The following is a 26,561-nucleotide window of genomic DNA, read 5'->3' on the forward strand; positions in this document are numbered from 1 at the left end:
CTCAGAAGCATGTAACTTTCAGAATCCAAAAAGGTCAGAAGCTCGGGGCGCCTGGGTGGCTCAGTGGGTTAAGCCTCTGCCTTCAGCTCAGGTCATGATCCCAGGGTCCTGGGATCGAGCCCCACATTGGGCTCTCTGCTCAACAGGGAGCCTGCTTCCCTTCCTCTCTCTCTGCCTGCCTCTCTGCCTACTTGTGATCTCTCTCTGTCAAATAAATAAATAAAATCTAAAAAAAAAAGGTCAGAAGCCTGGTTTGTGTAACGGTTGATGTCCTATCATTTTACTCGGGAAGACAGAAGCACGAGGACAGGAATTCTTCCCACGACAGAACAGAGGTCCTCCATCCACACCTGCTCCTCACTCACTTTGCTCCGGATGCTGCCCTGATAATGTGGCACACAAAAGCCCCAAAACAATGTCAAAAGGAGGTGATGGATGGCAAAGAGGCTCCATGCCTGGGTCTCTTAAGACTTGGCTGGGCAATTTGGGGGAAAGATTACACACTGAGTACCAGCCTCTTTACCTGCACTTACCTAGCCACTTTACCTGCCCCAAGCACTCTAACTGAACACTGTTTTTGCAGAAGGTAGAACTCCAGTGTTACAAATGGGGATTTAGAAGAGGAATCTATGTACGGTTACCTAGTAAAGATCACTCTGAGAGGTGGTAGGAAGGATTGGTGATACAAAGGGGCCACTGATTCTCCTCCAATCTCCTACATGGTCTCACACACCATAACTGCTTCATTTGTCTTCTGCGGAGGACAGAACTGCATGAATGTGATGGAAAACGTTCATGTCCCTCTTTGGATGTCTCTGGTCTTGTGAACTGCCCTACGGAACAACTACCTCGAGGAATCCTAAAATAAAATCATGATTGTGAAATTTGATATGAGTTTACTTGCATAATTAGCCTTCTATAGAGAACAGGGAGGTATTTATCTGACACCAGACCATTTTTAAAGTAGAATCCCATCGTCTGCAAAATAACTAAAAATTTAGAAGGTGACACCAAGCCAGAGAGGACTCTTTTCAGTATACAGCTCAGCTACACAACATAGTCACACTGTGTTCATTGCTAAGAAGCATTAGTATAAGAGAGAAAGGGAAACAAAACAGGACTTCAGATTGAAGGAAACATGATAATAAAGCAGATAGATGTAGCTCTTCAAGTCTGTACTGGCAGAGAATACAATTAAACAAAGGCGATGGTTTTATTAAAATCACAATGGTTAATAGTTTAGGTAGACCCAACCGAATTCTTCACCATATAAGCTTTGTTACATTATTATGGCACAAATTAAAAATTAATCTCACACTACTGGAAGTATGCCTTTAGCTGTTCCTAAGATAGCAAAAACAAAAACAAACCAAACTCAAGAGTTTCCTAAAATAGCATAAAAATAAAAGGAGGTACATGTGTACTTTACATGTATCACATAGAAAAAAATGTTTAAATAACCAATGTTTCTGATCCTGCATTATTAATTTATCCCCAGGATTTTAAAAGCAAGGCAAACTATGACTCAATGAGAATGAGCTAACAGTCATTCAAAAATTATGAGTTAAAGCCCAGGAATCTGCTGATCTCTCTAGAAGAAAAAAGACCACGCATAACTTCTTTATTCACAACACACCACTAAGTGGAATTCTAGTTTCTCCATGACCTGATCAGCTGGAAAGAGTCTCTTCCTCCTCTGGATTCCTAGGGCCCTTTGTCTAGATTCACTCTAGAGTCTACCTGAGTTATACACGAGCCTCATCTCCCTTTCCAGAGCAAGGTCCTGAAGGACATCTCTAAGCGGGCTTCCTACTAGATCCTCCCGGTGCCTGTACAATGCGGGAAGGCCACAGTGAATTCCTCCTGAGTGAATGCAGGATTAAGCGAACGAACATCCTGACAAATGTCTACCTACATGTTAACAGTAGGTGTTATCTCATTTCTCTATATTGCGTGAACACAGCGTTGTAGCTTTGGGTTAATAATGTTGATGAACAGAGTTAAATGATTTTTCTTGGAGGGGCGCCTGGGTAGCTCAGTGGGCTAAGCGTCTGTCTTCAGCTCAGGTCATGATCGCAGGGTCCTGGGATCGAGTCCCACATTGCGTTCCTGCTCAGCAGGAAGCTGCCTCTCCCTCTCCTTCTGCCTGCTGCTCCCCCTGCTTGTGCGCTCGCTCTCGCTCTCTGCCAAAGAAATACACAAAACCTTAAAAAAAAAAAATGATTTTCCTTGGAAAGATTTTTTTTAATTTAGTATGAGCTAGAACCATAATTAATCACGGAGATGACCAGCCGCAACATTTTTCAACTGACAGTAAACTAAACGGACTAGTACAGCACAATCAGTCCTCAGTAGACGTGTACAGCAGAATCCGTCCTCAGTAGACGCAGAATCCGTCCTCAGTAGACGTGAACTTCGAGGCGTGGCCAGGGGCCTTGAGCTTGCTTCAATGTGGAGCCTCTCCCAAGGATTCAGATGTTTGCCTTGGATCATCCCCACGAGGGATCATCTTAGGGAAGGGGAGACAGCTCACCCACCCACCATGAAATACAAGGGCAGGCCCTTTCTAATTAGCTCCAGGTGGGGAAGGTCTGGGAGGCTCCCCCTCGTAAAGTAGGGAGCGGCTTTCACTACAGAAAGAAGTTGTGAATGACTAAAATAAGCAATGTTATAACAGGCTTCTGCTTTTAGTCATCATTACTTCATGCGTGAAATTTAAACAGTACCTTTGATACCTTTCTCAGATCCCAAAGAAATCTTTGCTGGGGGGAGGGGCGGGAGGCGAGAACAGGCACAGCCTAACTCTCTGCTGTGTTTTCGTGGTTTTAAATCCTCTCTACTTGCAAAAGTCTAGAGCAAATTCATGGGAGAACAGATCCTGGGTGTGTTCTTCATAATTTATTCCACTTTATTTTATTTATTATTGGGTTATTTATTATTTATTATTATTTATTTATTATTAGTTAAGGTCCAACCTGCTCTTACACAGAGCATGAAGATCTTGGTGGGACTCACTGTCCTGACAAACTGGAAGAGGGCACAGCAAGGAGGAAGGGGAGGCCGGGGAGAGACGAGATCCACTTTAGAAGCCCAGGGAGCCCAGAAGAGGTGTGCCCGCGCTGAGCTCTGCCATGAGCCGACCTACAGCTCTCACCACCCGGGGGTGGGAGGCTTCCTCTCCTGCTCTCCCACATCCCACCCTACTGCAGACCCAGTCCATAGAGAATAAGCAAAGCACAAACAAAAGCAACTAACAGAAGAGGACGGCAAAAGGCAATCACCCAGCACCAAACAGAGCTCCATAATGCATCTGCGTTGACCTCTTCATTTGCAAGCACCACCACTGGAAATAAGCTAGAACAAAAGATGATTCGCCCTGCACAGCCATCAAGAACTCCAGGGCTCGCTGCATACATAATTCATGATGCAGAGGAAGCGGCCGTCAGCGTCATTTATCCTCGCCATCGTTTAAAGTGGTGAAAGGTTACTAGATATTCAGAAAGTCTCTGATTTCTACAAGACCCCTCCAAAGTCACGAACAAATGGGGAACTTTATTTTTCTGCAAATGTCGTTACTGACCAACCGAAGACTGTAAGTTCTTCTAGGACTCACGAGGTATCCATCGCAGGAGGGTGGGTTAGCAACCCTCATAAACCAATTCAGTGAGCAAGCAACATGCATGGGTCCTGTTGAAGCTCACCTACTCCGATCACTTTGGCTCTGTGTTTCACAAGCAGACGCCCCAGTGTGGTTCCAGTTCACCCCACCCCATCCCCTCAGATCAATGAGAGAGGCTGTGCACCTCACAGACAGGAAACGGAAGCCCAGGAAGGTTACTTGACCTACCTGAGCCCTCAAGCCGGGCAGAGAGGGTTAGGACTCTAGTCGTTAACATCCTGGACAGTTTCCTGCATCCCCTGCCCTCACTCCCAAGACCCGCAACATTTACTGTGTGGGATTGACCTCAGAGCACCTCTCCCCAACCCACTCCTTCCTTACTTCCTCCACCCAAGCGATCTTCCGATCTTCAGTGCTGCCCTGACCCGTCTTAGAAAAGGGCCACTTGGCCCTTCAGGATTTCCCTCTCACCCTGGGGGGAGGGGAGGGGAATAATCAAATCAAATCAAATCAAAATATTTCAGCTTTATATTGATCTGCCAAGAATTGTGCCAAGAATCTTAGCTAATTGGGTAGACAGGCATTGGCACTGTGCAGTGGACAGAGCGGACTCCTGATAATCTGTCCCACCTTCTCCCCCCAACCCCGGCTGCAGTGTCTGTGACACTTCGGTGGCCCTGGTGGTGGCAGCAAGTCCCCAGGCACCACCTCTGCTGGGCGGAGATCTGTCCTCAGGCATCCAACCCCACCCACCTGCCTCCAGACAGGTCCCCGCCTCAGCCCCCTCCCGGCCCCCAGAGACAGGCTCATCTCGGCCCTTACAGCACAGGCACCACCCGCCGGCACTGCTGCTTCCTGGGATCAGAGCCTTCTTCACCGCTGACTCCCCGTCGCCGGCCCGAGGTGTCACTGCAGACGGCCAGCTTATGCTTTCGGGCCAACACGACAGGTGGAACGCTCGTGATTTCCCCACATGTTACTCTGTGTTTCATTCAACCAACCACCCATGTCTGAGCGGGGGAAGCTAGCATTCTCCTGAAAGGCAGTATGGGCGGGGTGACAGAGGCCATATGCTCCGGACGAGGGGAGCCCGGGCCCTGGGACGTAGTCTGTCACCTGGCTGTTACTCAGCCAACCTACACCTCAGTGTTCCTCGCCCACAAACAGGGCTCATGAGCCAACATGTATTAAGCGCTTACTGTATGGATTAATGGATACCGGGCACCCATTAATTCGTTTAATCCCCACAACATCAAGGGAGGCTGTGAGAGCAAGAACAAGTGCTAGATAAAGGTTACAATGATTTCTCCTCAGGTTCCCATGGAGAAACTGAGGCTCAGGGCAATCTCCCCAGAGGTGCGGGCTTCTCTGCTCCTTAATCCACTGGCTTTGAAAAATAAAAGATGTAAGGCCTCTCTCTCTTTCTCTCTGATGCGGCCTTAGCATAGGGCAAGAAAGCGGGAAGGCCATGCTCATCTCCACCTGGAGTTAACGAGACATTTGTCCTAGGTCACCCTCCCCAGGACACTATGCAGACTCCTTGGGGTGAAGACCTGTCCATTCCGGAAACAGGATGCGCTGGAGGAGAAGGGGGGAGTGAAAGGAGTGAGAAGCTGTTCTGACTTTCAGTAGCTCACCCCGAGATTCCAAGCACCGTACTATTATCTGCCTGATGCGTGCGCCTGCCCCCTTGCAGGGAGAGGGAGCGCGGGGGTTTCTGCCTGGGTGTGAACAAAGCCACCTACACACCACCAGATTCTTCAAAAGCAAATATTTGTCTGCAACCGAAGAACCAGCGTTCTTTTCTAACAAAGGACAACGCGTGTCATTCTAATTCCTGATTCCTGCCCCGGGTTCACAGTGGGCTCTGATTTCAATGGAAATCCCCCCATGAATAACCGTGTCTTGAATCACAAAGGGCACAATAAAGCAGAAGATCTACAGACGGTGAATAGGGATGGCCTGAGTATTCCAGTCTGTCTCGGGACTACCTGGGGCCAGGTATCCAGCAGTTTCTCTGGACTGGCAACAGGCATCCTGTTGTTGTTTGGTTTTCTGTTTGTCCCTTTGGCTCGGTGGGAGAATTTGAATTGCCCTGGTAATCAGTGAGCTGCAGCCCTCCCTGCTCTTTGGGTAAGCTTGTAATGCTGCCCTAAGCCAAACGGACAAGACTCCGAGGCCAGAACGGGTTTCAAGAAATAGCAGCAGGCTAACAGATCTGATAAACTCTGTCTGCCTGCAGCAAAGCCTGGCCCCACAGCCTCCAAGGCAAATTCCTGAAATGACCAAGCAGAAAACAAGCAAATTTTCCCTTTCTCTATGCCAAGGAAAAAAAGAGATGGAAACAATGTAGTAATCAGGGAGAATGCAAGTTAGGTTACATAGTAACCAGACGGCATGCATATGTTTTTCTCCACAAAGGGAAAAGGCGAACATAGTCACAGAGGCTTAATGAAAGAAATAACCTCAAAAGAACACCTGCCCTAATCTGGAGAGGGCTGGGCTGCAAACCCGCCAGCTGGGGTTAGCAATATCAGAAACAGGGACAGATGCATCCATACACGGGCTTTGCATCCCATTTTTTTTTTCTTGTTACTGTGCCCTGGGCACAAAATGGCCCAGCTCTCAGCAGACCTGTGAGCTGTTGGAGCATTACAGTGATCTTCTATCTCTATCTCTCTTTTTAGTTCTTCCCTATGCAATTCATGAGCAACGAGTCCCCCTAATGAAGAGCACCACGGCAATGCCAGGCCAATGTGCAGCCAAGGTAGGACAAGAGCATTCCAACGAATATATAGAGAGATATATATGTATATATATCTATACATATATATATTTAATAACATAGTCAGAAAATGTGGCATACTCTTTTCCTCATACTGCCTGCGTTGATTCGGACATTTAATATGAGATGGCAAATTTTAAAGACCAAACCTTTCAAGGAGCCCTGTTAAAAAATCTTTCTCTAGGGGTGCCTGGGTGGCTCAGTTGGTGAAGCGTCTGCCTTCAGTTCAGGTTATGATTCCAGGGTCCAGGGATCAAGTCCTGAACCAGGCTCCCTGCTTAGCGGGGAGTCTGTTTCTCCCTTTCCCTCTGCCTACCGCTCACCCTGCTTTGCACTCTGTCTCCCTCTGTCACATAAATAAATAAAATCTTTTTTAAAAAAATCTTCCTCTAAGAAAATGGAAATTTTGTTAGCATTAAACAAAATACACAATTAAGTATCTTTTCAATTTTTTAAAGATTTTATTTACTTATTTGACAGAGAGAGATCACAGGCAAGAGAAGCAGGCAGAGGTGGGGGTGGAGGGGTGGGCGGAAAGCAGGCTCCCCACTGAGCAGAGAGCCCAATGCTGGCCTCGATCCCACAACCCTGAGATCATGACCTAAGCCCTAAGCCAAAGGCAGAGGCTTAACACAATGAACCACCCAGGTGCTCCATCAATTAAGTATCTTCTCAACACACCAGATACCTTGATGAATCAGTTGGTTAAGCCTCCGACTCTTGATTTTGGCTCAGATCGTGATCTCAGGGTCTTGAGATCAGAGCCCAGCATCCAGTTCTGTGCTCAGTGGGGAGCCTGCGGGAGATTCTTTCCCTCTGATGAAGTTCTAGAACCTAGGTGAGGTTTGGTGGGCTGAGGTCCGGAGCCGATGACCAAGAAAGAATTCTTGAGACATCTTTGGTGCAAAATGGTGGTTTATTAAAGCACGGGGACAGGACCTGTGGGCAGGAAGAGCTGCTGCCCCGGGTTGTGAGGGATGGCAGGTTATGTACCCTGCTGTTGGGGGAAGGTGAGGGGAAGGGAGGTGTCAGTGGAGTTTTCATATGCTAAAGAGGGCCTACAAGGTGCCAGGATGTTCCAGGCCTGCCGGAGGCCTTGCCCTTGCTGCTGGATCAATGTTGTCTTTAGACCAGCCATTAACATTAAGATCTTTGGGAGACTTTTTGGTGGGGTCTCACAATCCTGCTATCAATCGTCTTTGTTAGTGAGATTTAGGACATTTGTAAGCCAAGGGAGACTCCTGTCTAGCAGGATTGTGAGCTCTGCAAGTTAACTATTTGCTTATTGTTCATGGCAGTCAGGGCTGCCTGAGGGATGCTACACTTATGGAGGGGAAAGGGTGAAGAGGGGGTGCAAGGTGCCAGCTCTTGCTTTGTCCTCAGCCAGCCTCCTGCTCCCTCATCACCTCTGCCTCTGCCCTTCCCCCTCCAAAATAAAAAAACCAAATCTTTAAAAATAATAATAATAAACACAAAAGCAACAGGATTGAATTCTTTACTATTTTTACAGGTCAGACATTTTAGTGTGCTGGGCTGGACCCATCCTTTATTCTACACACACAGAAGAGCCAACAGCTCAGATTATCTCTTAATTTCTGAACCCTTACTGGTACCAGAATAAAACACCCAGGGCACATCTCCTGTGCATTACAACCAAGCTGAGGTCTAGAAAATACATTATGGAATGCTAGGACAAGGTTATGGGACAGAAATGAAGATTGTCCCACTAGCACAGACAGATTTTTCTTTAGGTGACAGCTGGGGTAAAAGGAGGAGCAATGTTTTGGATTAATGAGATTATTAATCATGATCAATTCTTTTTTAATTGCACACGGGGCACAGCATTATTCTTGTCACTGTCTTATTCTGACCTGTGGCATATTTATTTGCAGATACGCAAGGTTTGTTGGTATGGCTGTCTAAACATGACATCACGTTAAAATGCATGAATGGGGGGCACCTGGCTGGCCCAGGTGGTAGATCACGTGACTCTAGATCTTGCAGGTGTAAGTTCGAGCAATGTTATGTGGAGAGATGACTTAAAAAAATAAAATCTAAAAAAAATAGTAACAAAATGGGTGTGAAATGCATAATCACCCTGAAAACAATGGTATTCCAATAGGCATCACAAAAGCCAATTTAAAAGACTGCCCTTATTTTAAATCACAAAGTTAAACTTTCAGAACTCCCAGGCCCCTTTTTAAATCCCTCCATCTTGACTCATATTTGCCTTTTTCTAATTGTATCTCTACACTGTTCTAAGCATGAAACTGGGTTACCAACCCCAAAGGAAATAAAATTGAGTATTTCTCTAGGCACCCGCGTGGCTCCCTCTGTCACATAATAAATGTGAGTCCAGCGTTGGACTCATGGTTTCAGCTCAGGTCATGATCTCAAGGTCCTGGGATAGGGGCCCGCAATGGCCTCTGCGGTATGAGCACAATGGCGCTGAGGGGTGAGTCTGCTTGAGGATTCTCTCTCTCTCCCCCTGCCCCTCCCCCTGCTCTCACTCTTAAATAAGTAAACAAATAAATAAATCTTTTTAAAAAGTTGAGTATTTCTCAAAATTCTGGAAACTGGAGAATTTACTTACTGTAAAGTTTATAAAACAACCTTGAGAGAATCAAAGGTTTTTCAGTATATGACCAACCAAACAGGACTGCCATTGGTAGAATATAGCTGAAATACGAACATAGGTCTGTAACTACTTACGTGAGAGCATCTCCTATATATATATATATATATCTCATATATATATATATATATATATATATATACCTCATATGAGGTATGCTTGTGATCTCTCTCTCTGTGTCAAATAAATAAATAGATTCTTAAAAAAAAAAAAATATATATATATATATATATACCTCATATATATATATATATATATATATATATATATTTTTTTTTTTTTTAAGAATCTATTTATTTATTTGACACAGAGAGAGAGATCACAAGCACCCAGAGAGACAGGCAGAAAGAGGAGGGGAAGTAGACTCCCCACTGAGCAGAGAACCCGATGCAGGGTTCGAGCCCAGGACCCTAAGATCATGACTTGAGCCAAAAGCAGAGGCCCAACCTACTGAGCCACCCAGGCATGTCTCCAAAATATATTTTTAAGTGGCCACATGTAAGGTGCAAAACTGTTAGAGTAGCATTATCTCTTTCAGTTTAAAATATAGGCAAATACATGCTTTCTTGGAAGAAATCAAAAGAAACGTTTTACAGAGCAGAAAGAAAACTCAGGGTGAGGGTTATGAGAGATGGGATTTTTGCTTTTGAATATACCATCCACATACAAATGTTAGTTTTTTTTTATTATAAGTAGAGGTTGTATGGGTGGAGAGATTATGAGTCCTTCTGTTACTTCTCTGAATTTAGAAAAATAACAATGGTATTTCATTTGATCATGAGGAAATGATCAATGTTTTATATTGAATAAAATTCAAGACATCAAAACTTTTTTAACCTTGAAAGGGGAAGCACACTAGAAAATAAACACCTTATATGTAAGACACAAAAGGTTATTATCTTGAATACTGGCAAAGAGTTAATATAAATTGAAGTCTGTGGTTTTAAGAGGTAAGAAATCACTGTGATTAAAAACAGAAAAAAGAAAAGTACCATGAAGATGATGCCAAAAGATATCAGGCAATTCACAAAAGCAATAAAACCGGGCAACACTCATAGAGGAAAACACTCACATTCATTAATTAAAAGTTTTAATCATCAGTGAAATATTGTTTTCCATCAAATGTTAGTGGATTTTTGAAATGATACCCAATACTGAGGAAGTACAGTGAAACCAATCTAGTGTCCTCAACAGATAAGAATATGAATTGGGATCCATCATGGAGAGCAATGGAGACATGACCCTATTGGACCGTAGACATCCTTGCCTTTGACCCAATGATTCCACTTTGGGGATTAGTGCAAATAATACTTTAGGGATTAATAACAAATAAGAAAGAGCTTTTGTAAAGAAATACAGCCATCAGAGAATTACGCATAACAACGAAAACCTGAAACAACTTAAGAGTCCTATGGTAAAATAAGTAAAGGTAAAAATCCCCTTGATGTATTGTTATGTGAATATCTATAATTATGTGTAGATACCAATAACAGGAAACTGTATTCATGATAGCCCACTTAAGTTAAAAAAACTATTTAAATTATTTATACGGTGGAATCACAGCTACTTATTTTAATAAATTTAAGATTAAAGGGGGAAAAGCTGAAAAATTTTGAGTAATCTGTGTTAATTTATGACATTAGATAACAGTCATGAGTAATTTTTTTCCCTTTACCCTTCAAATTTATGTATGTTTTAATAAAGGGGGAAAAAGGCACTTTTAAAAGAGCCTAAGGTGTTAATGACTAGAGATCACACTGTACTTACACTCCTTCCACAAAATAAGAGTTTTACCCATAAGCTTATTAGATTTTCAAGTGTTATGTTTAGACTTGTGCTTTCTGAAATCTTCCTAACATCTACTGAGCTCCTGCAATATGTCAAGCATTGTTCAAAGCATTTCACACATACAAACCCAGGCCTTGGGACCACCCTGTGACACAGAAACGATTATGATGCCCCAAGTCACACCGCTAACAAGCAGGGGGAACAGGGAACCCAGCCCAGCCCTCCACTCCGGAGCCCCTGCAGCTGACCACCATATTGTACTGCTTCCGTTTTAAAATGCCCCACGAAATTCCACGTGTTTCAAGCAACTCAAAATAGAAAGGAAATCTGAACAAAATAGAAAATAAACAGTTAAAACATCGTGCACTTCCTAGGATTTCAGTGACAATGTAACTTTGATCAATGAAGGGGCGAGGAAAGAGGAAGTAGAACACTGTAACTAACAATGTGCGCAAGCCTGTCAGAGTGTGGGCAGCAGCATCAGAACACATGAGACGCTTGAAATACAGCTTCCCATTACTGCAGAATTAATTTAAAAAAAAAAAAAAAAAAGCTTTTTCGGTCAGTGCCACTAAAAGCACAAAAATAAGACGCTGAGATTTAGTCCACAATCAAATGCTAATTGTGTTACGTCCAAACTCAGCTCTATTTGCAAGATCTGTTATGGTAAGATTTAGAGGAAGGAAAATCGATGTTCTCGGATACATTCGCAGGGATTACGGAGGCATGCAGCCATCCAGCTGTTAGAATAACCAACTCGCCTTTCTCCCCGCTCTCAGACATGGAGAAAGTGGCCGGTGGCAGGTTTAGACATGGATCTGGGGGGCAGGTGTTCTGTCTGCCCAGCAACAACTTGATTATAAGTCTGAGCAAATCACTGGAAACTGCCCTTCCGTTCTCAGAGCCATAAATCTCTTCTGCGGTCTCAACACAGCACTGCTGGATGGAACAGGAATGGACCAGGATGCTGCTTCCAACTCTAGGGTATGGGCCGGCAGTGATCCCTGGCAAACTTTTACCAGGTCATAAGGGTAACGTAAATGAAGAAGCCTTTTTCTTAATATGATTGCTTAATGCTTTCATGCACACGCCCACCCCCAGGCACAGCCCACTGAACCAGCTGTATCACTCTCCAACCCTAACTTTTTAAATCCCACTTTAATTTGAAATATCCTTTCCACCTCCTTCAGGTGGTTAACTGGAAATCACCCTTTAATGCTCAGCTGCATTGTGGTCCTTCCAGGAACCTCTCTGAGACCCCATTCCCCCCCAGCACCTGACTGGGACCTTGCTGATCTCCAAGTGGGTGGGTCCCCGGCATTAACAGACCACCCCCGCCCCCAGGCCCAGCATTCAGTGCTACAAAATGAACATGGAGGGAGTCGCACACGTAGGAAGCAGGGACAGAGCAGGGCAGTGGGTAGGAGCAGAAGGTCAGGGCTGCAATCTCAGCGCTGTCACTCAGGGACAGTCCCTTAACTTCCTAAAACTCAGTTTCTCCACCTGCACACGAGGACAGTGATAATACCTCCCCAGCATTGCTGGGAGGATTAAACGAGATCATCCCTAAGAAGCACTTAGCACTGTCTCTCCACCACGGTGAGAACTCAACAGAGTTCCTGACTCCCAGAGTCTTCCCAAGCCTACACCCTTAGAAAGCCTGGCGTGATGATTAATACAATCACAGCCTTTATGGCATGAAAAATAAAAATCATACTGAAACTACAACAAAGTTGCTAAGTCCAACAACAGATTGTGGGAAAATACCTTTTTTTCCCTGATTTTATTATTTTCTCTCCCTATTATTTTTTTTTAAAACTCTCTTTTCAAAAAAAAAAAAAAAAGGAAGGAAAAAAAAAGAAAGTCAAGAAAGAGGCTTGTTCTGGGACACTCAAATTCACGACTAACTCCTCATTTCCAGGGTGGGGAGGATCTAAGAAAATTAACTCTTTCATTCTCTCAACGTTTAACATGCTAAGAACAGAACGCCACCTCCGCAACACTTCCTTCAACAAAGAAACCTATAAGCAGCAGCCATATATTTTTTATTACAACAGCATCCAATTTAATTTGTACTGTCTTTGGACGTGGTGTTCATAAATCTTTGGTGTCAGAAATGACTGATCACTTCAATCCTTCTCAGGAGGAAGCAAACACATAAAGGGTTCTAAGAAACGTAAAGTCTCCTGAGCAGAAGGCACTTTCCTCCTCAGAAAAACAGATTTGTTTTCAAAGTTTTTAGAAAGCCTCACCTCCAGTGCATTTTCTTCAAGATTTCTCTCCAAGATCTGCCTGAGATTTCTTGCAAACAAATGATCCAGACTGAAAATCAACGGAAGAGAATGGCTTGGGCACCACTTTGCACCTACTACTCTATATCAAGCAAATTCGAAGTGGTAGCTGACTTTTCTCAGTACAATCACATTTTTTTTTTCCAGGAAAAATCAAAAGCCAGGTTTTCTTTTTGAGTAATGATTCAAACCTGCAAATGAATTTCTCCATATGTATCAGATTCCCTATATATAAAAATCAAAAATTAAATCAACCCAAATCCCAATTCAGCTCCCTAGACCATGTATCTTTTTTTATTTTATTCTCTTCCAACTCCTAGTTCAGTACAGACTTCTGCATACAGCAGGCATTCCAGTGATTAATGACAGAATCCAGCTAATAAACTTATGGTACACTTGTCTGTCTAATCTGGTAATAACCTAATTTTGTTTCAATGCAAGTTCATCCCCTTAACTCTCCTGCCTATGGTCTTGTCAATCATTCCAGAGCTCTACTCAACATTTTTGTAGAAAAACAGCACAGCGGGGCACCTGGGTGGCTCAGTTGGTTAAGTGTCTGCCTTTGGCTCAGGTCATGATCCCAGGACCCTGGGATTGATCCCTGCATCAGGCTCCCAGCTCAGCAGGGAGTCTGCTTCCCCCTTTCCCTCTGCCCTTTCCCTCTACCCATGTCTCTCTGCTCTTTCAAATAAATTAATTTAATTTAATTTAATTTAAAAAGGAGGGGCGCCTGGGTGGCGCCTCTGCCTTCGGCTCAGATCATGATCCCACGGTCCTGGGATAGAGCCCCATGTCAGGCTCTCTGCTCAGCGGGGAGCCTGCTTCCCTTCCTCTCTCTGCCTGCCTCTCTGCCTACTTGTGATCTCTGTCTGTCAAATAAATAAAAATAAAATCTTAAAAAAAAAAAAAAGAAAGAGTAGAAAAACAGCACTGCACAGAAGACAAGTGATTACACAATACTTATACGTGCTTCTCTTCTATGTGTCTTCACAGTCAGCCCTCCCCCCCCATTAAATCACAAATGCCACAGAACAGACCGGAAGGCCCACGAGCTTCTCTCTATCCTCTCATCGACACCAAGTAAGAGGATGGTCACTGCAGCCATATTAAAAGATGTTCAACAACATGGTATCTCAAGGCCCAGCATAAAAAGCCCTACTCTTCTCAAGTCATGCTTCCGAAGGAAAGTTTGCCACAAAGAGCCTGGTGAGAGACTTTTCCAGTCCTTTTGCCCCAGAAAGGAAGCCAGCAGCCTCCCCTGCTCGACTCAAGATGCTCTTGACTTGAGGTGTCGGGGCCCTGACAATGAGTGACAATGACTAAATGCCATGGAATCTTTTACTTAGGGGCGTCTGGGCAGCTCAGTGGGTTACGCATCTGCCTTCGGCTCTGGTCATGATCCCAGAGTCCTGGGATCGAGTCCCACATCACATCATAGGGCTCCCTGCTCAGTGGGGAGCCTGGTTCTCCCTCAGCCTGCCGCTCCCCCTGTTTGTGGGCTCTCTCCCTCTGTTACAAAAAAAATTGATAAAAATCTTGGGGAAAAAAGGAATTGTTTATTTAAAAAGTTAATTTCCTGTTATATGGATATTGATTTAAAAAAGGAGGAGGGTTGGGATGTCTGGGTGGCTCAGGTGGTCGAGCAGCTGCCTTCAGCTCGGGTCGGGATCTTGGGGTCCTGGGATCGAGTCCTACATCGGGCTCCTTGCTCAGCAGGGAATCTACTTCTCCTTCTGTCTGGCTTTTCACTAATTCACTCCTTAAGAAACCAAGCGCCAGCATGGTCAGCTAAGAGATCGTGCTGAGAAAGGAAAAATGAGAAAATGTCTTCAAGCCTCCAGTGCCAAAAATAAAAATAACTAAAAAATGTTCCTCCTGCCTCTCCTCAAAGAAGTCAGGCTGGCTGGCCGTGGTGTCTGGGGGCTGTTCTCTGTCACCTAGGGCACAGGCAGGACACACGTCTGCATTCGCGACAGCCTGTAACTCCTCCCGGCTTCCATGAACTCCAACCTGCAACCCCAACTCCGTGCGGAGCTTCTGGAAAGCGACAGCATGGGGGAGCAGGAGAACAGCTGGTACAAACCAGGGAGAGCCTCTCCCCGAGACCACCACCAGCGCCCCGTCACTCTCCTCACCTACACTCGGTCTCTCTGGGGGACAGAGACAAGGAGGGGTGGGGAGAAAGCTGTGGAGCAGTGGGGGACTGCAGTGGGGGGCTGCAGGGCGGTGGCAGAGCTCACTGACTGACTCCTGGAGGAGAGCAAATGTGAGATCAGGAGAAGAGGGCTTTTCGACAGCAGCTCCTGCCCCTTCATTCACCTTGACCTCCCAGCCAGCTGCTCCTTTGCCCACCCCTCTGCCCTGTCTTTCAGAGCTAGGAGACCCATAGAGGAGGCAGGAATGGAGGTACCAGGAAAATCACATGAGCAACTTACATACGTTTACCTTAAAATACACACTTTTAAGGTAAAGAACCTTATAAACAACCCAAAAAAGCTCTTTGCCGAGGAACCAATTAAGAAACACTAGAATTTCTTGAGTTCTTTAAAAATAACCAATCTCTACTGAACCCACCCACTTCCCCCATCCAAGCTTCTGAGCCCTGTGCCACGCACTGTCCAGGAGTACTGGGACATCACAGGGAACGTCCGGACTCGGAGGAAGGATGTAATCACAGAATCATACCGCCATACCTTACGTGGGACAGTCTTTGTGGAAAATGTCACTACGCGTGCTCTGCGGTGGTCTGAGATGCCTGTGGATGGCTCTGGGTGCTACAGTTGTGCAGACATCAGAAGCCAACCGGGGATCAGAGGGCAGCTTCTTTAATGCTAGAACAGAACTGGGGAATGTGGGTCAGAATGGGGCCCCGTCCTGCTAACCCACTAATGCAAAGGTAGCCAGCCCCCAGAGGACTGTAAGTCTAATGGCCCAGCCCCTGGTTTTGTAATCAGAGCTGCTGAACCAGGGAGAGCAGAGAGCTGGTGGGGCCTGCCCCAAGCAGACCCGACCCAGTGCCCTTTCCACGGAGCCTGGAAACACAAAGAACTCTTCTCTCCACCCCAAGGCACAGGAGTGCAGGGCTGCAGGAGAGTGAGCCCAAGAGAGGAGGTCCACACCTGTCCTGGCCTTTTTTTTTTTTTTTAAAGGACTGTCCATGATGGATGACCATGTCCTTCATCTAAAGAAGCACCCCTCCCCCCCCAAAAAAAACAGGCTCCCATGGAGAGAAGGAAGTTCATGGGTGAATGGAGAAAGCATCCAGAAATGTTCACCCCAATAGCAGCCTTGCACCCCTCTCCTATATTGTAGAGCAGAAGGCCCAGGCCCCGCCCCACTTCTTCCAAGACACAGAAAACCACTTTTCCTCAACACATTTTCTCACCTAATCCCCCAAACAGCATTTTAGGTGGTAAAGTGAAGTATGTGATTAAGAACAAAAACAAGTGAGGTTTACGGGAGGTAAGGTGAGCGCGGATCAGAACAGGACCTGAAACACGGGCTGACGAATAGGAACTACTTTCTTGAAGTTAATTCTAAACTCCTTGTGCAGAGATGGGCTTGGGATTCTATTCGAGAGTTTAAAGAAGAGGCACCTAATACTTAAAATAATTTAAATACTCCAAAGGCTTTTCAAGTCTTTGAATTCTATTTTGCCCCATAGTTCTTTCTCCCAGAGCATGATGAAGGTTTTGATTTTTATATGAAACAAAGCCCACGAGAGTTCAAAGAGCACTGCTCACAAAATAAAAGCCAAGAGGCATCCGTGTAAACAAAGCTAAACCAAAAAAGATACTTAATAACCTTTGTGAAATTAAAAACAATGACTAATTCAAACCAAACAACTAGGTCATGCTCAAATTCCAGGAACTCTAAAACTGAGCTATAATAAGGCAAGAATTCTCCTTTGCTTCAGTGGTCAAAATGAAGGGCCCATTCAAGGGAAAGGCCAGTAATACACACACAATGGGCACACCAGAGGGACACTTGCGGGGTGGAAGAGGGAAGTTGGGACACAGGACAAAGCGAGATGATCATTCCTGGGCCACCTGGGAATTTGACAGAGAATGTGAATAACAAAGGAAAAAAAAAGGTATTTCTCATAAAAGACCAAACAATCATTCAGCAAACATCTGAGCTCTTACAAAAGCCACAAAGCCTCAGGCAGGCCTCCTGCTCTGAGGAAGCCAGCGAACAACCTAATCAAAGAGATAGTGTGACATCCAGAAACCCCCAACAGAGCAAGGCAAGGATGCTGAATGCCTCAGAGGTATACACAGTGCACAAGAAATGGAACAAGGGCGAAAGGCACTCAGGAGACGAAAGGCTCCGAGTCACTGAGTGAAGGAAAGAGACCAAATATAACAGCAACTGTATGCTACTTATCTGTCTACTGTTTTGGGCGGCTTTTCCTAATTGTTCCTAAAAATGACCTTTAAAGATTCGGAGAGTAGGATATTTAGTGAAAAATCACCTGCAAGCCAAGTTCAACTCATTAAGACCCACTCTTCCGATTGAAAAATACACTTCCTTGGGGCGCCTGGGTGGCTCAGTGGGTTAAAGCCTCTGCCTTCAGCTCAGGTCATGATCCCAGGGTCCTGGGATTGAGCCCCGCATCGGGCTCTCTGCTCAGTGGGAAGCCTGCTTCCTCCTCTCTCTCTGTCTGCCTCTCTGCCTACTTGTGATCTCTGTCTGTCAAATAAACAAATAAAATCTTAAACACACACACACATACACACACACAACACACACACACACACCCTCCTCCATTCCACCCCTTGAATGGAATCTTCGAAAGACAGGCATCTTGCTAGGACCTATATCCTAGCTTCCGCATCGGACTCAGTATGCCACACATCATGCAACCTCAGGGGTATTCAGCTCTCCTGCTCTAGATGCCCTATTGGCAGAAAAGAACAAAAGCATAAATAAATACACCACCGAAAGAAATGTACCCTACCAAGTACAGAGGAGGACACCTGGTTGGCAGATGCTAACAGGAGGTCCGTACCTGGAGAAAGCAGGCAAACACACACCGACACTCTAATCTCTTCCGAGTTTCCAAAAGCATCTCTGTTGCACAACCCTTCCGGCTTAAACCAGATTAAGGAGGTCATCTCTCTAACAACATGAAGAGATCTTTTTTCACTAGAACTTTTTTTTTTTTAAGATTATTTATTTATTTATTTACTTACCTATTTATTTGAGAGACAAGAGAGAGCAAGAGCGGGGCGGGAGGGGCAGAGGGAGAGGGAGAAGCAGACTCCTCGCTGAGCAGGGAGCCTGACTCAGGGGCTCGATCCCAGGACCCTGGGATCGTGATCTGAGCCGAAAGCGCCTCTCACTAGAACTTTTAAAACCAAGTGGTCGTTGGCTGAGGAGTTTTTAAAACATCACATTGTAAACTGAAATCAGGAAAGAGAAATCCAGCATTATGTCTCTCTAGGCCAAATGCATGAGCGCAGCTCAGGCCAGAAAGGATAGTGTCAACTATCCTTCTGTTTCCTTTTAGTTTCAACACTGAACAGGACCAACCAGGTCCTTTACCCTCCCACCCCCTAAAACACCTTTAAAAGATAGTAATGCAATTTTCCATTTCTTCTGTATAAAATCAAGGGAGACAGTAATTTGCTATTGATTCTTATTTTAATGTCTTAAAGGTGAAAAAATTAAAAATCCACTTTTTCACCACTGGGAAAAAATAAATGAATTTTTCCGCCAGTAAACTTTATTTTAATGGATCTCAAATTTCTCTGACAGTTGTCTGCTCAAGTCATTTCTATGAAAAAGCACCTATTTTAAAAACTAATAACTTAAAATTGCCACACATACACAAAATAAATGGTCCACAAAACATTCTCCTTCGATTTTATGTCATCATATCTAAAATTATTGAGTTTACAGGGGTGGCTCAGTCAGTTCAGCACTGGACTTCAGCTCAGGTCATGACCTCCGGGTCCTGGGATTGAGTCCCACATTGGGAACTCTGCTCATCAGCGAGTCTGCTTGTCCCTTTCCCTCTGTCCCTCCCCTTGTGGCCATTTGCTCTCTCTCTTTCAAACAAATAAATAAAATCCTTAAAAAAAGAGTTTACAAAGGATCTTGATACTTTAATTGAATGTAAAACTAAGTAACAAATTGTTTCAATGTCTCTAAAATACAAAATGACCTCTTAAAAAGACAAAAAGTCTACCAATAGATTCAAAGGTTTCTGCTGACTGAAAATCTATTTTAGTGACCCTGGGACTCAAACGTATTTTTACATGGATGCCCTAACGGAACACTCAACATTATAATTGTTTGTACATTGCCTTCTAGTTTATTATTTTAGCTCTTCCCAAGTTGTTCAGAATTGTGATAAATACTATCAAATGATGGCTGCTACAGAACAATCTGAAAGAGGAAAATGTGTTTTTTTCCCATCTTCTGTTACTCATTTTTTTAAATTGAAGTGTTTTTAACATATAATATTAGTTTCAGATAAATAACATAAGGATCTGTGTCTATCGCAAAATGATTGCGATGCTAAGTCTAGTTAACATCTGTCACCATACAGCTACTTCCCTGTCTTCTTAATGTCATGAATGTACCATAATGTACCATATCATCTTTTTCCCACTATTCTGTGCCCTTTGCTACTTTTCAAAGAAATATAATCCTAAAAAAAGCAAAAAAAAAAAAAAAAAAAAAGATAACTTGGTCCTCCGACCACAAATAAGACAGAAATGCACAATCTTTGTTACCAAAACACCTAATGATTTATTCTTACTCAATAGACAAGATAATTCAATAATTTTCAACCATTTATGGTTTGTTTTTTTTTTACATTGAGAAAAATCATCCTTTCCTTATAGCCTAGATTGCAAACCAGGTGTGCCTCCTTTGAAAGGCAAACAGGCAAAACAATAGCAAGATAATGGACTCTCAGGGTCCATAGCATGGCACATGCTTGTTGGTGGAACTCATGACTGTTAAAAATAAAAAATAAAGAGATGAGTTTAGAGGGGAAAAAAAATCCGGCCCCATGATTAACTCCTCAAAGTTCCTGGAATTCCCCTACACAGATCTTCACTTGTCCAATAATCTGGGTCTTTCCCTTTGTTGATAATAGCAGATTTATTAATGCTCCATCTTTAGATTAGGAATCAGCTTTAGGTAGCTCCTTCACTAAGCAACTCTGTGACTATGTAACTCTTCACCACTTTATTCAATCTAGTAACACAATAAAGAAGTATTTGCTTCTGTGAGAAAGATACAAAGGCAAATATAAGACAGACTAAAGAGTCTACCGTGTCAGGGACAATGACAAGACACCAGATAATCACTCACAAAGGACAGCTCAATGGACTGGTAACTGAATAAGGTGGTTTTTTTCAAGCTGGAGAATTAAACCCCGTCTAGATCTAGGGCAACAGGAAGATGTTACCCTTGGAAATACAGGTGTCCAGTTGCTTCCTGATACTATTATGAGTTGCATTCAGACTAGGACAAAGATCTGAATGGCCTGCAGTCTTGCATTTCAGCACCGCTCTGCTCCCTGAGGGTGGGAACCGAGGGAAGAAACTGGCTATGATGCTATCATGCGGGTTTGTCCTCAGGTCACTTGGAATGTTGTTAACGATGCCTACACCCACAAAATCAGAGTTGTTTAAAGAATGCTCCAGTGTGAAAAATGGACACATTCCCAACTAAAGACTCAGGATATCAATTAACCAAGCTCCGAAAATCCCAGACCACAAGTCCTGGAGTTCTTCCACTCACCTATAATGGTTTAAGAAAGTAAAACAGAAAAAAAGTCTGTGGCAAAACATTCCCCAAAAGAGAAAAAGGAAAACACACACACACACACACACACACCTCTCTTGTCAGCTTTTTGTCCCTTCCATCTCCAACCAAATATTACCAAAGAGCTCCACTCTCTACGACTCAGCAAAAAAGCAAACCTTTAGACCTCTATAAAGCACGAAATTGGCAGGAAATACCCAGAAAACTCCCCTCAGAGATTTCAGTAATCCGTCCTCCCTGCCTGCCAGTGTGCTGGGTAACAGTGATCTTAGCACTTAGTCACGCATTTCAGACTGAAATTCTGGTCCTTCCTAATCCATCATTCACCCTGATTACAAAGCATTCTTCTCTAGAATTTCCTAAGAAAAATGAGCAATAATCTTTACGTTACGATTACACGGAATCCAAACAAAAGATGGTGAAAATGACATCTCCAGCCGAAAGCCCCCCTTGGAGACGTGTCTAAGAGGCACAGTACCTCAGGGCTCGGCATGAGGCTCATGTCAGACACGGCCCATCTTCTGTTCAACCAGCTGAAATTCCTTCCATGAAAGGTTGGCTCACTGGGGAAAAAGAGATCCAAAATCCAAAAGTGGGACCGGAAACCACTTTTGAAGTCTGGGTTTTTATTAGGAGAGTGTGATCCTGGGGACAATTTAATCTCGCTCATGTATGTACTGTCTTTTGCTTATCCCCTCAGCTACCTTGAATTTACCCTTAAGAACTTTCCCAGGGAACCTGTGAGGTTAAACAAATAATCAATTAAATGAACCACAAGAACCTTAAAAAACAAAAAAAAAAAAACAAAAAAAAACAGAACACACCTTAAACCACTGCCACAGAAGAGCCACGTCCCTCCCTCCACTTACCTGGGAAAGCGTGTGGATTGGGCGACCCTCTCTTAAGGCACTTAGAACAGAGAATGTGCACGGTATAGTGCAGTCCAGGCCATTCCTGAAGCAGGACATTCAGTTCCTCTACCAAGGGGGTTATGGCTTGCCATGCCGTCCATATGTTTGGTAACGACGCGTGGCTGGCAATGGACAGAGTGTCTGGCTGCAGGAGCCCCTTGGCCGGTCTGTAACTGACCACCACCGGAACCTTCCCCCGATACGCAAAGATCTGAAGTTTCCCGTCCGATCTGTGCACCACGTGGCTGTTGATCTGGACGCTGTAGCGCGCGAACAGGCCGGGTGGAAAGGTGAAGGGGAAACTGTATTCAATCTGCAACTGCTCGGCCACGAAAGACTGCCCGGCCAGGTTGGTCCCGTTAATCCAGGCCTCTGCATGGGGTACCTCGTTCTGCACATAGCACGGGAACTTGTACCAAGCCGTGGATCCATTCAGAGGCTTGCCTTTGGGCTTATTGAGGCAGTAACAGAGTCCCATCTTCTCCAGCAGCTCCAACAGCAGCTGCAAGTCCTGCTGGGCCTGGACGTGAGGCTTCAGCAGCAACCGGATGACATGGGCTGGCAAGAGCCCGTGAAGCAGAAAGCCCTCCACGTAATGATGGAGCTGGGTGGCCCGCAAAAGTTCCTGGCCTGGGGTGGGTGTCACCATCAGCGGGGAGCTGTCGCCCTCACCCTCGCCCTCGCCGCTGGTGCCCAGGAGCAGCTTGTGCAGCAGCAGGGAAGGATCCCTCTGGAAAAAGACATTGAGGATGTCGATGAGGCGGGTGAGGTTGTGGAAGACGTGCTCCTTGAGGGCTGGGCTGTCCTCGAAGTAGAGCAGCTTGCCGCTCTCGTGCAGGTACGAAAGAGCACTCTGTAGCCGGTCCTCGGTCAGACCAGCCTGCAGGCCCAGGCGGGCCGAGTCCCACCAGCTGAGCCACAGCCTCTGTGCCTGGGGCGGCTGGAAATGCAGCTCCTCCAGCACCTGCCAGGATCGAGGCAGTACTCTATGTAAATTGGGGAAGATCTCCCGGTGCTCAGCTACGGAGAGCAGCTTGTCCCGAAGGCGCTGTAACTGGCGAGGGTCTCTGCAGCTGACGGGCAACACCGGAGACAGGATCTGCAGCCGGTGGTTGAGCAGGTACTGAAAATGGGCCTTGCGCCGCCGGAGGTTCTTGTCTGAAACCCCGTAGTAGGCAGCGTGGGGGCTGGCGGAGCGCAGCTCAAAGTCCCGGGTCAGGGCCTCGTCCACCACCTGGGCCAACCGGCTCAGTCCCTCCGCGTCGTGCTTCTCCTGCAGGGCGATCTGGCGGTGAATGTCCAGGCACTTCTCCTCCAGCTCCCGCTCCCCACACAAGTCTGCATGCGTGCCCACAATGCACACCACGGCATGGGGAACCCGGGCCCCGACCCGATGCAAGAAGGAACCTACGGTGGCGGGAAAGCGACGGGGCTCATAGGTGGCCAGGTTCACCACCAGCACGTAGAGGGCTCCCGGGGAGAGGAAGAAGGGCTGGATCACCTCGTAGCTTTCATCGCCCGCTAAGTCATACACAATGAACCGCAGCCCCCGGGAAGCGTCCGCCGTCCAGCTGGTCACCTCGATGCCTTTGCTCACAGAAGGAGCTGCAGCGGGGCAGCTCTTTTCCTTGTCCCCTCCTCCCTGGTTTCCCTCCACTCTGTCCTCAGTGAGACAGTGACGGAGCAAGGTCTTCCCCGCGGCCTTGTGGCCCATCAGGAGCAGCTTGAGGCGGGGCTGCACAGCGGGCTGGGAGTGCGCTAGCTCCTTCTGGTAGGCTGCGATGTAGGGGATCCCCTTCATGCAGACCTCGTAGGGGGGCTGGATCAGCGGGTTGTCCTTGATCTTCCACAGGCCCACCCTGGAGAGCTGGCCGAAGTTGTCGGGCAGCACGGCGATCTGGTTCCCTTGCAGCACGAGCTCCTCCAGACCCGTCAGTTCCACAATGGAGTCGGGCAGGTAGCGGATCCGGTTATGATCCAGCCAGAGGGTGAGAAGCCGGCCCAGGCCCGAGATGAGCGGCGGCACGCAGGTGAGCTGGTTGCGGCTCAGGTAGAGCTCCTCCAGCCCAGCCAGGGGCAGCAGCGCGGCAGGGAACTCCTCGAAGAGGTTGGAGGAGAGGTTGAGCATTTTGAGCCGCTGCAGGCGGCTGAACTGGGCGGGCAGAGCGTGCAGCCCGTTGTTGTCGAGCATGAGGCTCTCGAGGCCGGCCAGCTCGCAGACGCCGCTGGGCAGGGTGCCAAGCTCGGCCCCACTCAGCCAGAGGATCTTGAGGGCGCGCAGGGCACTGATATCCTCAGGTAGGCCCCGCAGCCGGTTGCTGGACACGTCCAGCTCCTCCAGGGCCGCCAGCTGCAGCAGCTGCCGGGGGAAAGCCGTGAGCTGGTTGTGGTCCACGTCGAGGGTGCGCAGGCGCAAGAGGCAGGAGAGGGAGTCGGGCAGGTGTGCCAGCCGGTTGAAGCTGACATCCAGCTCCTCCAGGTGGGCCAGGGTCCCCAGCTGGGCGGGCAGGGCGGGCAGCTGGTTGTGGCTGAGGTTGAGCTTGCGCAGCTCCCGCAGGGCGCTCACCACCTCCGCGCCCAGGGTGGTCAGCCGGTTGTGGCTCACGTCCAGCTCGGTGAGGTGGTGGCCGAGCTCGGCCACGGCCGGGGGCAGCCGGGCGAAGCGGTTTCTGCGCAGCACCAGGACGCGCAGGCTGCCCAGCGCCGAGCCCAGCCCGTCGGGCACCTCCTCCAGGCCGTTGTTGCCCAGGTTCAGCACCTCAATGTCCCCGATGTTGGCCGGCAGCACGAGCTGGGGGGCGTCGGGGGAGTCGAGCTGCTCGGCGCCCGCCCCCGGGCAGCCCCCGGCCGCGCTGAGGGTGAGCTGGCGCAGGTTGCTCCGCAGCTTCCTGGCGCGCAGGGCGGCGTCCCGCCACAGCCTCACCGTCTTCAGGTTCCCGCTGTCCTTCGCAGCCATGACAGGGGCCCCGGGCCGGCAGCCTCACGCGGACGCCCGCAGCTACATGCCGCGCTGCGCCCGGCCGGGCGCCAGGCTCCCGGGCCCTCTCGCTCCTCTCTCCGCACCGGCCCTCGGCGAGCGGCGGCCGGGGGTCCTAGCGCAGCCAGCGGCCGGGCGCCCGCAGCTGGGGGGCGGCGGCGGCGGCGACGCGAGCAGCTCCGGGGGGCGCCGGGCGCGCGGCGCGGGGGGAGGCGGCGGCGGCGGCGGCGGCGGCCGGCGGGCAGTGCAGCTCGCATTCTCCTTGCTCCCGGGCCATGGGCGCGCCGGGGCAGCAGCAGGGCCGCCGCCCGCCGCGCCGCGGAGGATGCCTGCGGCTCCTCCTCCCGCTCTCCCCGCCTCGCGGCGGCGCCTCGGTGCCCACTCCGGCCCCGCTACCCTCGCCGCCGCGGCCCCGCGGTCGGCAGCCTCGTCGCCTCCGTGAGCCCCGGGAGGAGGGCGGCGCTCGGCTCGGCGGCCGGCATGCTGCGGGCGCAGGGCCGGGGCGCAGCCGGGGAGGAGGGGGCGGCGGCGCCTCCTTGTCTCCGCTTCCCCGGGCTCGGGCGGGAGCGCGGGCGCCGCGTCCCCGGCGCTGGGAGGGCGCGATCGGGAAGCGGCAGCGCCGCCCGGCGGAGCGGCCCCCACGTGACCGGCGGAGGCGCCGCGTGTTCCCGGCACCGCCCCGGGGGCGGGAGCGGCGGGCGAGCGCCGGCTGCGGGGCGGAGTGCGCCCGGGGCGGGGGCGGGCGCGGGACCTTGGACCGCGGCGGGCTGGACGCGCGCGGGGAGCGGGGGCGGGCTGCTGCGCGAAGCTTCGGCGTGGTCCCGGTGGGGCTCGCCTGCATCGGGCTCTTTGTCGGCCCCCTGCCTCTGAGCATTTCTTTCTCTTCCCTCCCGTGTCGGATCCGGGGGCTTCCCTTCCTCATCCTCACAGTCCTTCTCCTCGGTCCACTTTCCCTGCGTCCACACCGAAATGGAAAGGGCAGAACTGAGGGGCCTGGGTTCCACTGGAGGAGCTTAGATCCAGAGTGTGACCAAACAAAAGGACTAAAGCAGGCAACCATTCATTCATCTGGTAAATATTTATTGAGGCCCTATTTTGTGCCAGACCGGCTGAGACAGACGTTCTCAACTCCCTTGGGGAAGGCTTTGAGCAGGTTTCTTGCTGGCTTCACTGTGGGGGATAGGGGTGGGGGGCCAGGCCCTGCAAAGCCTTTCCGATGTGGGCTAGCCCATTTATCTTCACAACACCGCCCTGAAACAAATCCCATACCCCCATTGCACAGTTCCGTTACTGTTCGTTCTAGGAAAGGGTGCTCAATTTTAAGGTTTATTTTTTCTCTGTGAGGACGTTTCCTTCAGCTCACATCCGCACTAAATAAATAATGTCTTCAGAACTTACTGGAACCTGGAAGCCTACTAGGTGTCTGGATGTCACCTCCATCACTGATTCTAAGTTGGTTAATAATGAAGAGAGCTTTCCGAGACATGAGCGTAGATGTGATTTGTTGAATGCACCACCAAGCACTGTTGCTCTCCCTTCACATGAGGTTGTTGTCCTCCCAGGACCCATATTTGGTCCAGTTATTTCAGTAGAAATAGTTTGTCTCTTCAAAGAGCGCTACTGGACGTCTTGGTCTGGAAATCTGCCCCAGGGATGGTTAGCCAGCCTTGGTCCTACACCTTGTAACTGGAGAATGCTCCTGGGGCTAAGCTGGTCCCAGAAGCTACCATACCACAGGTGAAATGTGGGTGGTTGATGGGAAGAGTTGAG

General features: G+C 47.9%; 1 protein-coding gene across 2 annotated transcripts in view; it reads right to left on the reverse strand.

Moving 5' to 3' along the window:
- Nucleotides 1-24,781, reverse strand: part of MFHAS1 (multifunctional ROCO family signaling regulator 1) — a 98,226-nt gene extending 73,445 nt beyond the window's left edge. For both annotated transcript variants that reach the window (XR_009349582.1, XM_059155864.1), the window contains exon 1: nucleotides 21,773-24,781. Coding sequence is in view for 1 of the 2 variants with exons in the window: in XM_059155864.1 (XP_059011847.1) it covers nucleotides 21,773-24,770 (2,998 nt within the window). In the remaining variant the exon portion in view is untranslated. The remainder of the gene's footprint in view (nucleotides 1-21,772) is intronic.
- Between the last annotated feature and the right edge of the window lie 1,780 nt (nucleotides 24,782-26,561).

Source organism: Mustela lutreola, chromosome 18 (genome assembly GCF_030435805.1).
Source record: "Mustela lutreola isolate mMusLut2 chromosome 18, mMusLut2.pri, whole genome shotgun sequence".
NCBI lineage: Eukaryota > Metazoa > Chordata > Mammalia > Carnivora > Mustelidae > Mustela > Mustela lutreola.